The sequence below is a fragment of the Balaenoptera borealis genome, assembly GCF_965194805.1.
Source record: "Balaenoptera borealis genome assembly, chromosome: 3".
Taxonomy (NCBI): Eukaryota; Metazoa; Chordata; class Mammalia; order Artiodactyla; family Balaenopteridae; genus Balaenoptera; species Balaenoptera borealis.
Window position 1 is genome coordinate 155,304,949 of NC_138866.1, and position 14,956 is coordinate 155,319,904.

The following is a 14,956-nucleotide window of genomic DNA, read 5'->3' on the forward strand; positions in this document are numbered from 1 at the left end:
TAGGAAGAAAAGGGGCATCTTGCCAAATAAAAGAAGGCAGAAACTACAGAGGCAGCATTTGGCAAAAGCAGGTCGCCGAGGACGTGAAGCATCATGTGCTGAGAGGTTTTCACCACATGCATCCCAAAAGGTGTATTTGTAGAGCTCAAGATACTGAAGCAGAACACGTGACATGAGCTGACAGATTAAGGAAGAAGAGATAAAAGATAATGACCTTGTTCCTTCTAGTTCTACTTGTGCCTTGGTTTTCCTCCAATGCGGGAGGCCATTTTTGCCCAAGACATAAGTCAGGGAGGTTGTGGGTTTACCACTGGCCATCTGGGCAGCACCCTGCGTTCTGAACTCTTTATTTAACACAGGGTCCAGAAACCTTATCCTGGCATCTTAAATCTCTTCAAAATATATGCTGAGTTGACTTCTGAACAGTGATCTCTGCTCATGTAAGAGCAATGGCATTAAAGCTACATCACAAACCAAAATTCTATGTACATTTCTTGGGAAAGTAATGCAATACCTTGGGTAGAAAAAGACAGAACCTAAGAAAAATCTGCCAAAAAATAAGGGAGCCTCTCAGAATTTATTTGAAGAACTACACTAAAATTCTTCACGAGAGAATCTTAATCTTATACCAAAGGCACGTTTAAATATAAGAAAAAGATAAAAATAAAGACACCTTTGTTGTACCATCTGGACCCCCCGATAATCCTCCCCACAGAGAAAGCACATGCAATCAGCCTGGAGGAGGAGCTGCACTGCCGTGTGGCCACGGCGCCCTCGCTGATCTGTGACAGCTTGGCGGAGCCGTGCTACAGACCAGCGCTGAGTGGAGGAGCGGTTTGTGGTCTGAGTAATGCAAAGCACATAACCATAAGAGGCCAATTAAAAACAAACAAATCAGAAAACAGGTCACTAGAAATGGAAAATGAAATAAAACGGAGATGACCCCAAACTGATGGTATAAACGGAGGCACAGCGTTTGTCACAAACGCGAGACATCTGACAAGATCTGAGAAGTGACACCACGCTGGCCGTCAGCCCTCCTTGACCACGGGTCTAGAAGCCCAGCCCATCTCTGCACTCAACTCCTAGTCTGCCCACTGCTGGGAGCTGACGAGACGGTGGTGGTTAGCAGGCACTGGTGTGGATGAGCGGGAAATCCCTACCTTCTCGGCCAGCTTCCACAGCCGGTGGGGCTACAGCAGCAGGAGGTGGGAGCAGAGGAGAGGTGAGGACACCAGACCAACAGACACCGAAAATCCAGGACACACACAGACACATAAACAAACAACCCAACAATAAAAGTGGGATGAAGAAGAGAGAGGGGTGGGGAGGAAAATGCAAAAAGCAGGGAACAAAGTAAAAAGAAGATCAAAAACAATGTCAAATATGGAAGTCGTTAAAATCAATCACTGTACCATTAAAGGTTAAAAAAAATCTAAAAAGATGTCCACATATCCACAGAGCAACAGAGGAGAATAACAGATGACTAGCCACGGGCAGGTGGACCTGAGTAATTGCTTTTAATATGCATGGTCAGTGGGTTTTGATTTTATGGTACCTTTCTCTAGTTTCTTTTCTTTTCTGAGAAAGTGGGGAGTATGAATTTTATTGGCCAAACTTGTCAAGTGTTCCTTGTTGAAATAGTTTCAAGTTTCTTACTACAACAATGAAGGGGAGCCTGGAAGTTTGTGGATCTAAAATCAGGGTGTCTAGCCCTACTCACCTACAAGATTAGGACAAGAAAAGAGGTCAGAGTACGAGTGAAGCATGAATCAAACCTTGGGCTCCTAGGTGGTCTAGCTCAGCGGTGCGGGGAGGGATCCCCCAGTGAGCACCCTGATTCACCCTCAGCTCTGTCCTCAGAGACGCTGCCTCCATTTCCCTCTTGTCTGCCACGGTTTTGGTGCCCACCTCTGCCCCTGTTAAAGCATCTATACCCATGGGGGAAAGACTCCAGAAAGCAACGTGGGCAAACTACTCTGATGTTGTGTGTTCCCTGGCTGACCTGGTGTCTTTCCCAAACACTCCTAGAAAACTAGAACAGGGCCGAGTTCTCCCTTGGGTGTGGTCCTGACCCCGTCATCACAATCACTAGGTGGGCTCCAGAGACAACAGCAGCAGCAACAAAGAAGGAGCTCTTCACTCGGTTTCCTGAGGCTGCAATTTGTGAATAAAGAAGGCCAGACTGAAAAACTATCATCACTCAACTTGGAGGTAAGTCTATTAAAAAAAAAAAAAAAAAAAGCAATGGTTCCAGATTTAAAAATTATGATTCCATCCTTCTCTCTGAGACTTCCTTCACTGTGGTAACCATGGCTACTGCTTTCTCTCAGCATCTCTATGTTTGTAAAACTGAGGCAGGACTCAAGGAAAGAGAACAGGGCCAGGAAAGGTGTGTGCACCTGGAAGGCACACACGACTTTCACTGGGTCTCTTCAAGCTGAATGAAATAATTTAAATAATTTCTCTCATGATTCTTTGAATCCCAAACATTAATTGGAACAAAACTAAGTCCATGTTCTCTCTCTAAATTATTCTAATTCACAATTTTTAAAAATAATGACTCAAAGTAGTATCTCAGAAAAATAATACACATGACTGGGAACGAGTTGCCTATCTTGTAAATGTGTGGAGGAGATAACATCTGGAGCAAAACTGGTATACTGACTAATGAGGGAGACTGAACAAAGAGTTAATGTACAGGTGTTTCCAAGTTTCAAAAACCCTAAGGTAAAAAACTCTGAGATTTCAAGATAAATAGTAGGGAGTGTATATTTAACAAAATCTTCACTTTGCCAAAGAATGCAAGCTGGAGTTCCTTTAACTAAGGAGTATGCTCCCAAGTATTTAAAGATAACGGAATACTTCCAGAAGGGACCAGCAGGAAAGCAAAGCTATCTATTCCAACCAAAGTTTATCAGAAATGAAGACGAAACATGTTTGAAATTGCAAGTTATATTAATCAGAAAAGAGGATTAACTTTAATGTTCAGTTGTATAATAAAAAGTTACATATGGACATACAGTAAAAAATCATTTTTTCTTATTGTCATAAAAGCATATCAGTTAGGTATTAAGCACTTATTGAACAAATGAGTTATATTTAAATCTCAGCTGTAGATATACAGACTCACATCCCAAACACAGCACAGCCAATTCAACACAGTACTTATCTGAACACCTCGGCTGAGTGGTACTTTTCTATTCAGCAACTCACATACTATAGCGTTAGTACAATCTAGTATTAGCACATAACTCCTTAAGCCTAAGTAGCAAATTCTAAGTAGAAACGTGATATAAAGACACAGTTCCAGAGTACTGACATTGGGCATATCTACTGTGCTGGTGTTTGAGGAGTTGAGGGAGTTTCCCATAACTGGGGCACAGGAGGCAGCTCTGCAGGACTGGATTCCAGCAGGGTATGGGCACAGCAAAGTGGTTCATCAGTGGGCTCTTCCTCCCTGAACTTTAAGCAGTGTTTCTGCCTGCATGACCCCAAGCCACATTCTTTGGTCCTCCTAGCAGATCTGTGTATTAATAATGATCTTTTCACTATTTTAACTGAGATTTCAGCTTTCTTTTGATAAGCACTAGTATGGTGCAACTTTTCCATGCTTATACCTTTCATCTATTTGTGTCTTTATTTTTAAACCATGTTTGTTTTAGGCTATATATAATTGGGTCTTGCTTTTTAAAACTCCAACCTCATGATCTCTGCATCTTAAATGAAGCGGTAGAGGATTTATATTTATTAGATTATTGATGTGATTATGTTTAAATCTATTTTTTGTTGTTTATAATTCATCCCATCTATCCCCCCCACCTTTTCTCTGCCTTCTTTTATAGATCCATTCTCTCTCCTCTGTTCGCTTATTAGCTACAACTCTTTGTTTTTCTAATTTTAGTGGTTACTTCATGGCTTATAGCATACATCTTTAATTTTCCAGTCTACCTTCAAGCGATATTATACCAATTCACATGTTGGGAGAACCTTATGATAGTATACTTCCATTTTTCCTTCCCAAACTCTGGGCAGTTGCTGTCATCAGTTGACTTTTATACATGATATAAACCCTACAATATATTACAAGTTTTGTAAAGGCAGTCAATTACCTTCTAAAGAGACTTAATAAGAAAAAAGTCTTATATGTGCACTTGCCATTTCCAGCATTATTCATTCTCTTGTATAGACCCAGATTTCAAACTGGTATCATTTCCCTTCTGCCTAAAGGATTTCCTTTAATATTTCTTGCTCTGTGGGCCTGCTAGTAGTTGATTCTCAGCTTTTGTATGGCTAAAGAAAAGTTTGCTCTTGAAAGATATTTCCATTGACTACTATGAAATTCTAGGTTGACGGTATTTTTCTTTCAGTATTTAAAAGCTGTTTTCCACTGTCTCTTTGCTTACATTTCTGATGAGAAGTCTGATGTCATTCTCATCACTGTTCCTCTGTAAATTGATTTTTTTAATCTGTCTGCTTTTAAGATTTTCCCTGTATCACTGGTTTTGGGCAATTTAGTTAAGCAGTTTCCTTCATGTTACATTAGAGCAGTGGGATTTGTGGGTTTATAGTTCCATCAAATTTGATATATTTCTTCATGTATTTTTTTCTAGACCGCACTCTTCTTTTTCCTCTTCCATGGGAACTCCTATTATATGTATACTAAGTCCCTTGAAGTTTCCCCAGATTTCACTGATGCACTTTCCATTAAAAAATATTTTTTTCATGTTTCATTTTGGAAAGTTTCTATCTGTTCAAGTTCACTAATCTTTTCTTCTGCCATTGATTCCATCCAGTGTATTTTTCATCTCACATATTATAGTTTACATTTCTAGAAGTTCAATTTGAGGTGTTTTTTTTTTAACTTTCCATGTCTTTTCTTAACTTTCTGAATATGTGGAATACAGTTAAAATTACTTTTAGTGTCCTTGTCTATAAATTCAACATCTGTGTCAGTATGGTTCAGTTTTGACTGACTAATATTTCTCCTCATTGTGGATCTGTACCTGCTTCTTGGTATGCTTGGTAATATTTTTTTTTTTGCTGCACTGCGTGGCATATGGGATATTAGTTCACCGACCAGGGATCGAACCCATGCCCCCTGCTGTGGAAGCGCAGAGTCTTAACCACTGGACCGCCAGGGAAGTCCCTGCCTGGTAATTTTTTATAGGATGTCAAACACTGTAAATTTGACCTTGCTGGTCACTCATCCCACTGTGTTCTGGCTTCCCTCGTATCTGATGAGAGTTCAGCATCATTTTTATTATTGTCCCTCTTACATAATACATCTTTATTTTGTAGCTGCTTTAAGATTGTCTCTGCTGTTGGCTTTCAGCACTTTGGTGACGATGTGTGTAGGTGTGTTTTTTCAAGCTACTGTGCTTGGCGTTCACTGAGATTCTTGAATCTGTGTGTTGATATCTCATCAGTTTTGGCCACTGTGTCTTTAAATTGTTCTTCTGTCCCATTTTCTCTCACTCCCTCCTTCTGGGACTCCTATTACATGCATGTTAGACAACCTGCTATTCCACAGATCTCAGAGACTATCCCATTTTATTTTCATTCCTGTTCCTCTTGTGTTTCAGTTTGGATAACTTCTATTGACTGGATTTCAGGTTCACTCACTGACCCTTTCCCTGCTGCATTCAGTCTGCTATTAAACCATGAGGAATTTTTATTTTTAACACTGTGGTTTTCATTTCTAGCATTTCCATTTGGCTCTTTTTTGTGGTTTCTATCTTTCTGTGATATTCCTCATCTCTCCAGGCAAGGTGTATACCTTTCCGACTAGATTCTTTAACATATTTATATAGCTATTTTAAAGTCTCTGATAAATCCAACATGTCTATTCTACTGACTCTATTGACCATGCCCTTTCATGGCCATGTATCCTATTTTCTTTCTTCGTTGCATGTCTTTTAGATTTTGATTGTAAAGCAAACACTGTGTTTAAAAGCACAGTGGAGACTGAAGTAAAAACATTTACCCCCAGAAAAGGGCACACTCTCTCCTGTCAGCCCACTAGTTTGTGTGTCTGAGTGAGCTTGGTCTGGGATTTGTGGCAACATTAGACTTCATTCATGCTGGCTTCCCATGCCTGTGAGCAAGATCAGGACTTTGGATCTGAGCACTAATAAGACTCTGGATACCTCTTTATGCTTTATAGCTTAGAGGCTTGCTTTCCAAACTGTGGGAGATCTCTTTCTGCTTCACAGCTTGGCTGCCAGCTTTCTGCATGACTGGCTGCTTCTCTTTCCTCTCCATTCTGCTGCCCAACCCCTAGCCTTTGGAAGGCAAAATCTGCACTTGGTGAAGGCCCTGGGGGCCTGAGAGAGATGTGCTTGGCCTCCCTGTCTTACCTCTGTCTTTGGAGTGCAAGAGTGGTGCACCAGATGATCTGAGGCTCTCTAGAGAGGGGCTCTCAGCTTTTCTGCTCTCCTTCCAGCCCTCAGGACCTCTGCTTTCCACTCACTGAGGAAATTTTTTCACTTCCAGGGCCCCTCCTCAGACTTCAGAGACCTGTTGCTTTGACTCACCAGAGGCCCACAGAACCGCAGCTGGATTCTCTCAGCTCCTGCTCTGTTCCTGGCTTTCGCATACTGCCCTCTGGAGTAGGTGAGGTCTGTGGGCAGTTGGTGGGGGGTATGCAGAATGACTGGGCTGGAGGTCCCTGGGATTCTCATCCTCTTGCCAAGCTATTTACTGCTGTTAACGTTCTCAAAAAAGTTTGGCTGGTTCCTGCTCCCCTGTAAGGGGTGAAAACAATTGTAGGTCTCTTCTCTCTGAAAGATTTAGTTCATTTAGATTTCTCTGAATCTTGGCTCTCCGCTGAATTTTAAAAACTATGATTTTGTGTATTAGCCAGATGGTTTCAATAGTTAGGGCTGGAACAACAGTCTCTTGTGACTTATACATCCTAATCAAAAATGGAAGTCCAGCAGGGAACTATAGATATATTCAGTATCTAAAGGAAAAAAAGGGAAGTCCAGAATCCTTTTTAATGAATGTATTTTTTGCTAAAATTGTGGTTAGTATTAAGCACATTGATTGATTTAGAAACTGGTATCAGGAGTGGTTGTCAAGGAAATAGGGATCTGAAATTGATTAGTTGGTTTGATAAAAGCCAAAGGGCAGAGAAAATCCAGCTCATCTGCCAGGCTGGACTCTGCAGATGTCCATGCCATGCCCTGGCAAAATGGGTAATTAAACCACTTTCACAGGGGTCAGCAAACCCCTGTTTTTGCAAAGTTTTCCAGGAACACAGCCTCACCCATTCATTTAAACATTATCTGTTTCTGCCTTGAGCTACAGAGATGAAGGTCGCTGAGAAGAGATCACAGACTGCAGGCCCAGCTCTTCACTCTCTGGCCTGTCAAGAAAAAGTGCCCCAAAGGCTTGTCTTGGGGACCGCTGATCCACAGAACAACGTGAAAACATAGTGAGATAACCCAAACCAGAGGGAACATCTGATTGAGAAGCTTGTGGGTTCAACATCACAGTCTGCCAGGACCCCGAACTCCTCATGTGGTTATTTCTGAAGCCCCTGAATGTTCAGATGGAGAGACGTGCTTGGCTATGGCAGTTTCAGCACTGATTCTCTATTCCACGCGGTGCCCCCGTGCCCAGCACACATCAGACATCTGTGGTGGTGAACTTGACAATCGAGTCTATGGCTTACAGAGGATCAGTGACGGAAGGGCCACCAGCTGGAAACCCGGGACCTGGCCACAGCTGTCTCTTCTGGACAGAGGAAGGGTATGGTATTGGTTGCAAGAGTGAAGACTGCATTGTGGTGGGGTTTTGTGGGAGAGGGGTGATGGGTAAGAACGGGATGAACGTAGCCTTTGGTCACTCCTTGTTTGGTCATCAGGCATCAGAACTCTTTCTGTATTGGGGGAAGTCCTCCACTTTTGGAACCTGGTTGGAGACAAAGCCTCTGTCCCTCTGCAGTAACTAAAGACATCTGCCACTCTCCTGCTCAGCTTTCCTGGAAGCCAGCCTGTGGATTACCAGCCTGCCAGGTAGCTGCCTCTATCCACAGCAAGAGGAAGCACAAATGTTCTTGCCCTTGGCGGCGGACGCGTCTGCGACACCACCCGGCAACCTTTTAAGTTACCAAAGAAGGTTTCTGCTGCCTACAAATTAGAGCCCTGACCGATATACAGGTAATTGAGAATACAGGTCCCATGACCTCAAATGTTAATTTTCATTATCTGGGACAACATACATCAGCAGGAGAGGATGTGGAAGTTCTGTGGATGTGACAAATTCCCTGGAGCATGGGAAAACCCCAGAGGCGCCTCACTTATGTTCACTTCCCTTGTCTAAAAGCAGTGTTGGGAGAAAATGAATTGGGGGCTCAAATGAATGAGTCTTATTATAACTATTAATTTTATCTTGAGAATTACTTAAGATCTACGTCACCCTGAGCCTTCCACTTTTTTTTTCTTTTCAACAATCAATGACTCTACTTCTCATCATCAGGGTGGCTGTATTTCTCTTTCATTGTGTGAGTTTCAAGATTTAAGGTTTAAGACCTTAAGGTTTCAAGATTTAAGACCATAACTGTTAATACTGATTTAATTCCACACAGCTATTTATAATAAAGCTTTCCTCAGATAAATTAATCGTTATTTTTCTATATAATAAAGATCAAAGTTTCTGTTTAAAGTGGCTTAAAAGTTTTTTCCTAATAAAACAAAAATTGAGATTTCTTTTGGAAAGCAGAAGACCTCATTTTCCCCTCCCTTCTTCAGCTGGTGAGGAGGATGCTGATTTTTGTTACCATGAACTAAATTTCTAAATCTAATACATCCAAAGACCTTTCAAGCTTATACTTTTGAAAAGAGTAATTGTGGATGAAGCACAACATCTCTTTTGATGCAGGTTAATAAACAAGTGGCACTTCCTAACAGAACTAAGGAAATTTATGTTAAAGCCAATCTCACAAGTCGTAATTTGATCTTTCTAATGCCCACTTTTGTCATAAGTTCAATAAATCAAAAGTGCTTTAAAGTCATTTTTACAGATAAATATTCTGGGAAATGTCATTCCTAAGTATAACAAATGGCTCATACTTCTAAATTTCTTTCTTCTGCAGAGTCTAAAATACTCTGCAGAAATCAGCGTCATGTAAAACCAGAGTCATCCACACTGAATTTTATGAGTCCATTCTTTTGCCATTGAACTACGTCAAAAGGACAATTGCAAAATAATTAATGTGTCAATTCCTGCCTCAAAATGATAAATGGGTAAACAAGTCACTTGGTTTCTAAGATATAGAAGCCGAAACAACAGCATCACAGAAATTATGACTGTCTCAATTTTCTGTTATTCTACTTTTGTGATTGCCTCATATGTAAATTTTTTAAATTGCTCATTTGCGTACTTGACAATGATGTATTTGTCAATTTTCATGATTTTCTCTCATATTACAAGAAACTAGGGTTTCATGTCACAGCCCATGAAAGCAGGCATTGCGGAGTCCCTTTGTGGTGGCCCTGACTCTGTTCCTAGAACAGCATCTAGCACACAGATGCACGTCTTCTGAGCTGCTTGATTTAGGTCACACGGAAATAGGGGGTCTGATTTAAAATGTTCCAGGAAAGCAGTCAAAAACCGAAGGCAGGATATCCTGCCTGTATACAGTTCAATTTTGTAAACAGTTTACAAGGCTGTTATTTCACTTGGATAATAAACCACATGGAATTGGCACCTGATAAAATTGCAAAATGTGAGATTTCTTTAACATGTTGCTCTGTTTAGATGACACAGTCAGTAGCAATGCCAGTTCTGTTTCCGGCAGCTGTTTTTATTTCCCTGCTTTGTCAGGAAAGCTCACTTAACTTAACTTCTCTGAGCCTCAGTTTCTCTCCTCTTAAAACGGAATGACCGAGCTTGCTCTCTGTGAGTTGTAGGAAGCTCTAGCCAGATGCTGCCTGGAATTGAATGGTGTGACACATTTGTGAGAGAATGTTTTTTTTTTTTTTTTCTTTTTTGGGCATGAATGTCTTTTTTCTGAAGGTGCAGGCCCTGGAACTACTGTTTGAGATGAAAATGCTGCTGGAAGCTTGAAGAGCAGCAAACCTTTGATTTTCATTTCATTTCATTTCACTTAATTTCATTTCATGATAACTTACAAATGATGCTGTGAGTTTTTACCTGATGAAGATTCACATGAGCTCATTTCAGAGAAATTTCAGGACTGCTATGTACTTACTTCCTTCAGGAGGCTTGAGGCTAACAAAAAACACGCTGAATTTCTCAAATGTGAAGCATATTTGCAGTCAGAGGAGTCGACACCCAGTACTCTCACAAAATTCAGTCTCAGGAAGTGACTGTGTGACTATGTGAGTCATGTACTGGGTTCTCTAAGACAGTTTTTCACAGAGCAGGGGGATGCAAGTTGTTTATGTACATAATTGTGAACTATGGCAGACAGCATTAAGTGGAAGGGATGACCTGCCATGGGAATTCAGAGGAAGGAAAGTATTCCCAGCTGGAGGAATTGAAACATGACACCTGGAAAGAGAAGCAGGCTTTTGCCACATGAAGAAGGTGGAAGCCCATTTCAGGCAGAGAACAGCCTGAGTCGCGGCATCAGGAAGTAAAAGCATGAAAGACTCTACGGTAGAGAATGTCATTTAGCATAAAATTGTACAAAGGGGAGAGAGATGCTCGGGCTGGATCGGTCGGCGTGCCATTGATGAAGTAAACACAAGCCCTGATTTATCTCACATAAGTTCAGAACCTCGTGCATCAGATGCGTCTCATTCTGCAGTCACAGCACCCTGCCCGCTGCACAGCCCAGCCTCCCCAAGGCCAGGGGGCACTTCTGGAAGGGGACCCACAGATGCTAAAATTGTGGTCCCCAGCGAGCACAGCTTGTAAACCCCACATGGCTCGGTTGAGGCTCCATTCCTCGTCTGGACAGCGTCCTTCGCGTCCCTACCCACGTACCTCGTGGAGATGGAGACCTGCCCTCCTCCTGCAGGGCTGCCCTCTACCTGAGCACTCGGGGTCCAGTCGAGGGCCCTGAGGAAGGACGACAGGCGATCCAGCTGAGAAAACATGTCCTCAAACAACAACAAATCAACTGAAAACAAATACGCCCACTCACTGATTTCACATATATTGGTAATCCTTGTGTTCCATAAGGAAAATGGTGTAAACTTTTCAATGTCTTTAAACGTTTAGGACGGGTTTGGAATTTAGGAACTATCTTAGCATTTTTTTGATTTTTTTTACATCAAGGGAGTAATGGTGCTTATCTCTGGGTATGACTTATGAATGTTATTTATTTATTGGCTAGTCTGTATTTTCTGATTTTGCTTCCTAAAATAAATATTTTTTGTAAAAATAATCTATAAAAATTCATAACTTTTCAGGTTGTTTTCCTTATTTCTTTGTCTAAACATTCTTAAAAATTCAGTTTTAGTATATTTAACATCTTTATTAGGCATTTATTATGTGTCAGGCCCTGAAGAAACACAATGGGAACAAGAGACATGGGACTTCTGCCCTCAGACCTCAAGCTATGCCTGCTCTGTTTGCTTGGGACCATAATCACATATTTTTTAATTTTTGCAAAAATTAATAGAAAACAAACATTTCCACTAACCAGCCCTGCCTCAAGGCTTCTGCACTTGATGCTGCCTTTGCCCAAATTTTTGTATGTTCACCTCAGAGGGCACTTTGCTGAAATGTCACCTCATAGAGAGGCGTTTCTTGGCTACCCCTCCTAAAATTGCCTCCTGTGTGTCTCCTTTACCTTCTTACTTTATCTTTACTAAGAATATTTTATTCACTTACTGAAAAAATCATCTGTGTTTACTGTCCATCTGGTTCCATGAGGGCCAGAACCGTGTCTTGCACTCATCTGAGTAAACTCTGACTTAGGCTGACATGAGCTACTCACAGGATGGAGTGTCACCGAGAGACACCATGTGTGCGGTTACGGGGTTCTGCTCGCAGCCTGCTGGGTCCTGCCTCCCCAATGCCAGAAAACTCCGTAATCCCGACGCACACCTGGCCCCGGGGTTGGCAAGGATAGACAGTCTGCATTCCTTAGTATGATACACTTAATTTATTTGATTTATCTCTACTATCAGACACATTGATATTTTCAGCTATTTTCTAATACTGACCATTCAGAAAAAGAAAAACTAACTGAAAATTAGTTGCAAGTAAAGCACCCAAGTAGAAAAACTTAAAATGTACAAAAACACTTAAAGATGCTGTCAACATTCCAAAACAGCACCATGACCCGTGATTGGGGATGTCAGCTCTGATGTGGGCATCATACTGACGGAACTGTTTTCTAGAAAAAGAATATTTATTCTTTTTATTAGGAGTATAGAACTTAATTTATTCAACATTCTTACAACACACATTTATTAAATATTTACAAAGCACCAGGTACGGTTCTAGGTGCTAAGGACACAGGAATGATGGAGCTCGTATTTTAGGCCACAGAGGTGGCGAACACCTGTGTGCCAACTTCATTCTCGGCTTCTTACCCTTATTTTCTGTCACCTCTATCTTTTCAATTATTTTTAGTGTATTTTACTTTCCCTACTTAATCTATTGCTTCCCTATAAAACTTCTTAAAACATTTTGGATCAAGTAGATGGAAATAAATGAAAAATAAAGAGGTAAATAACCGTAAGTGCTCTATTTCTAGTATCTACAAAGTTTTAATTCTATATAATAAAGTGTAGTAGAACTTGCTTTGTTGCCTGTATGAAGTGGACAAATGCTAAGTGATATTATGTTAATATGGGATCTATTCTATGCCCTTCTCCCTTCATCTGCCAACATTCTGAGAGAGAGAGAAAGAAGAAGAAATACTATGGCCAAGAGCCTGTCTCTCACGGATCCCTGATTTTTTCCCCACTACTTGCAGAAGGGAAGCATTACATCATCCTATGGCTGAATTTATTTAAGAAGTGGATTTCTGTATTTCTCATTTCTCCTCATGGAATAGATGGCTAGAAACATTTAAGCAGAACAGATCAAGGTGAATAGGAAAAGAAAACTTCAATATTTAAAGAACTAGTTTGGCAAGATAAATCCAATTCTTCAGATTACCTCTTAGAAAAGGGAATTAATTTCAATCACAGAACAAGGTTCAACTGACTCTTGAGAGGACCCTGGTAGTTATAAATTTTTTAAAATGGAGCTAATTCAAAGAGAAGGAAGACAGAGGCAAAGGAACACCAATGAAAATCAGACCAGCTTCCTGTAGCTAATTTTTCTGAAGCGAGCTCAGCAGACTGGTCACATGGGGAGAGCCCTTCCTCTCCAAAGTCCACGCTGAGTCCAGATACTGAGAGCACTGGCCGGGAGACAGCTGACCAGGAGCTTCCCGAGGTCTCCCAAGGGGAACCGTAAGCAGCATCTCTGGGTCGTAAATGGGAGAGACAGTGAGTGGGCAGGGAGGGGAGATCAGGAGCCAGCTTGTGTCCTCTGTCCTCCACTCCAGCACCTGCTGTGAGCAAAGTTCTTGTCCTTTTAATATGTTCCAGGAACAAAGCCTGCAGCTGAGCCCTGGGCTGGCTTGTTTTGGATGAGGCTGCCCAAAGGGCACTGGGAACAGATTCCCATACGACTTTCCTTTCCTTCATGGACTAGATCTCATGTTAAGAGTTCAGAGACGGAAAGGAATAGTGAAGATGGTCTGAAGTGGGCTAATGAAGAGAAAGAAAGAAAACAAGCATTTTTTTTTTGCCACATACAATGCAAGGCTATCTTACGAGGGCAGCCTCACTTACAGCTCTGCCTTAGAAATGCAGCCAAAAGTATATACTTCAATGTCATCACAGCCGCAAATTCATGAATCTGCTTCATGTCCTGGAATTCTTCCTACAGAAATTACTGTCTGCATACAAGAGACTAAGTACTTCAAGAGACAGGATTTCTTGCCACAGTGAAACATTTGTTTAGTATCTCATCTTTAAAGAGCCTGACTTCACAGGTCTTGACAAACTGCTACTCGTGTTACAAAACTTAAAATGTCCCAGGACAGAATAAGCCTGTGAATGCTAGTTATGAATAATGGTTACTGACAAATGCAGACTATAATTAAAAACAAAACAAAACAAACAAAAAAAAAGTGTATACCAACCACATGCATTTGACTGAAAGATACCTTCTAAATGTGGGTAAGCATCAGCAGGGGAAATGGTGTTGAGCAGTGTGGCGCTGTATGCCTGTCTTTAAAAGTCACTCTCTGACTCACGCACTTACTGGCATCAAGGAAACTCACCTGCAAGCAAATCGCCAGGTTCACTCTACAGCCAAACGAGGTGCTAACGGCCCGTGGATGGAGGCCCAGGTCTTTAAACAGTTTTGAGAATGACTGGGTGAGTGCTATTCGGGGCCGTTCTTCTGCCACCACTACACAGGTCCGCACGCGGGACAAGTCCAGTCCTCGTGCCTAGAAATAATGACAGCAGTAGGAGGTCAGCCTTGCCAGTGTTAGGGGTGTGACCTGCAGGCTCCTTACCCAGATCTGTACAACAACAGAAACTCCACGCAGATATTCATGCATTAATGTGTCTGCGCCATTAACCAAAATGGTGTAGAACATATGTGTAAATAAAAAAAGTCCATATCGGTAATCAAGGATGCCATTACAAACATATTTTAAATAATTCAAGAAGCATAATGAGGAGAAAAGTTGAAGAAAAACAAGGTGTGGATAAAATAATTAAAGGACAGGGTTTGGGGAAGAACAGAAGCACTTGTATACACTCCTGCCAGCATGGATACACAGGAACATCCATCGGAGAGAAATGAGAAACCTGCTTTTAATATAGGAATGGAAAATGAAAACATCTGGGCAGCTTCTTAAACACAGCTCTCCTTTCATGTCCTGAGACGTAAAAGGTCCCAGATAAACTGTCACAAGGAAGCACAGCTCAGTTCTGCCCAAATCCCATCAAGTGAACGAAAT

The 14,956-nt window shown here is 41.4% G+C and overlaps 1 protein-coding gene across 6 annotated transcripts in view; it reads right to left on the reverse strand.

The window, feature by feature from the left end:
* The window catches only part of DIP2C (disco interacting protein 2 homolog C), a 370,310-nt gene that overhangs the window by 19,572 nt on the left and 335,782 nt on the right, over positions 1-14,956 (reverse strand). For 2 of the 6 annotated variants that reach the window (XM_082386000.1, XM_082386004.1), the window contains 3 exons: positions 14,267-14,437; positions 10,960-11,034; positions 1,164-1,193 (listed from right to left, as the gene is read on the reverse strand). In XM_082386000.1, coding sequence (XP_082242126.1) covers positions 1,164-1,193; positions 10,960-11,034; positions 14,267-14,437 — 276 coding nt within the window. The remainder of the gene's footprint in view (positions 1-1,163; positions 1,194-10,959; positions 11,035-14,266; positions 14,438-14,956) is intronic. The other 4 variants (XM_082386005.1, XM_082386003.1, XM_082386001.1 and 1 more) reach the window with 3 other exon arrangements.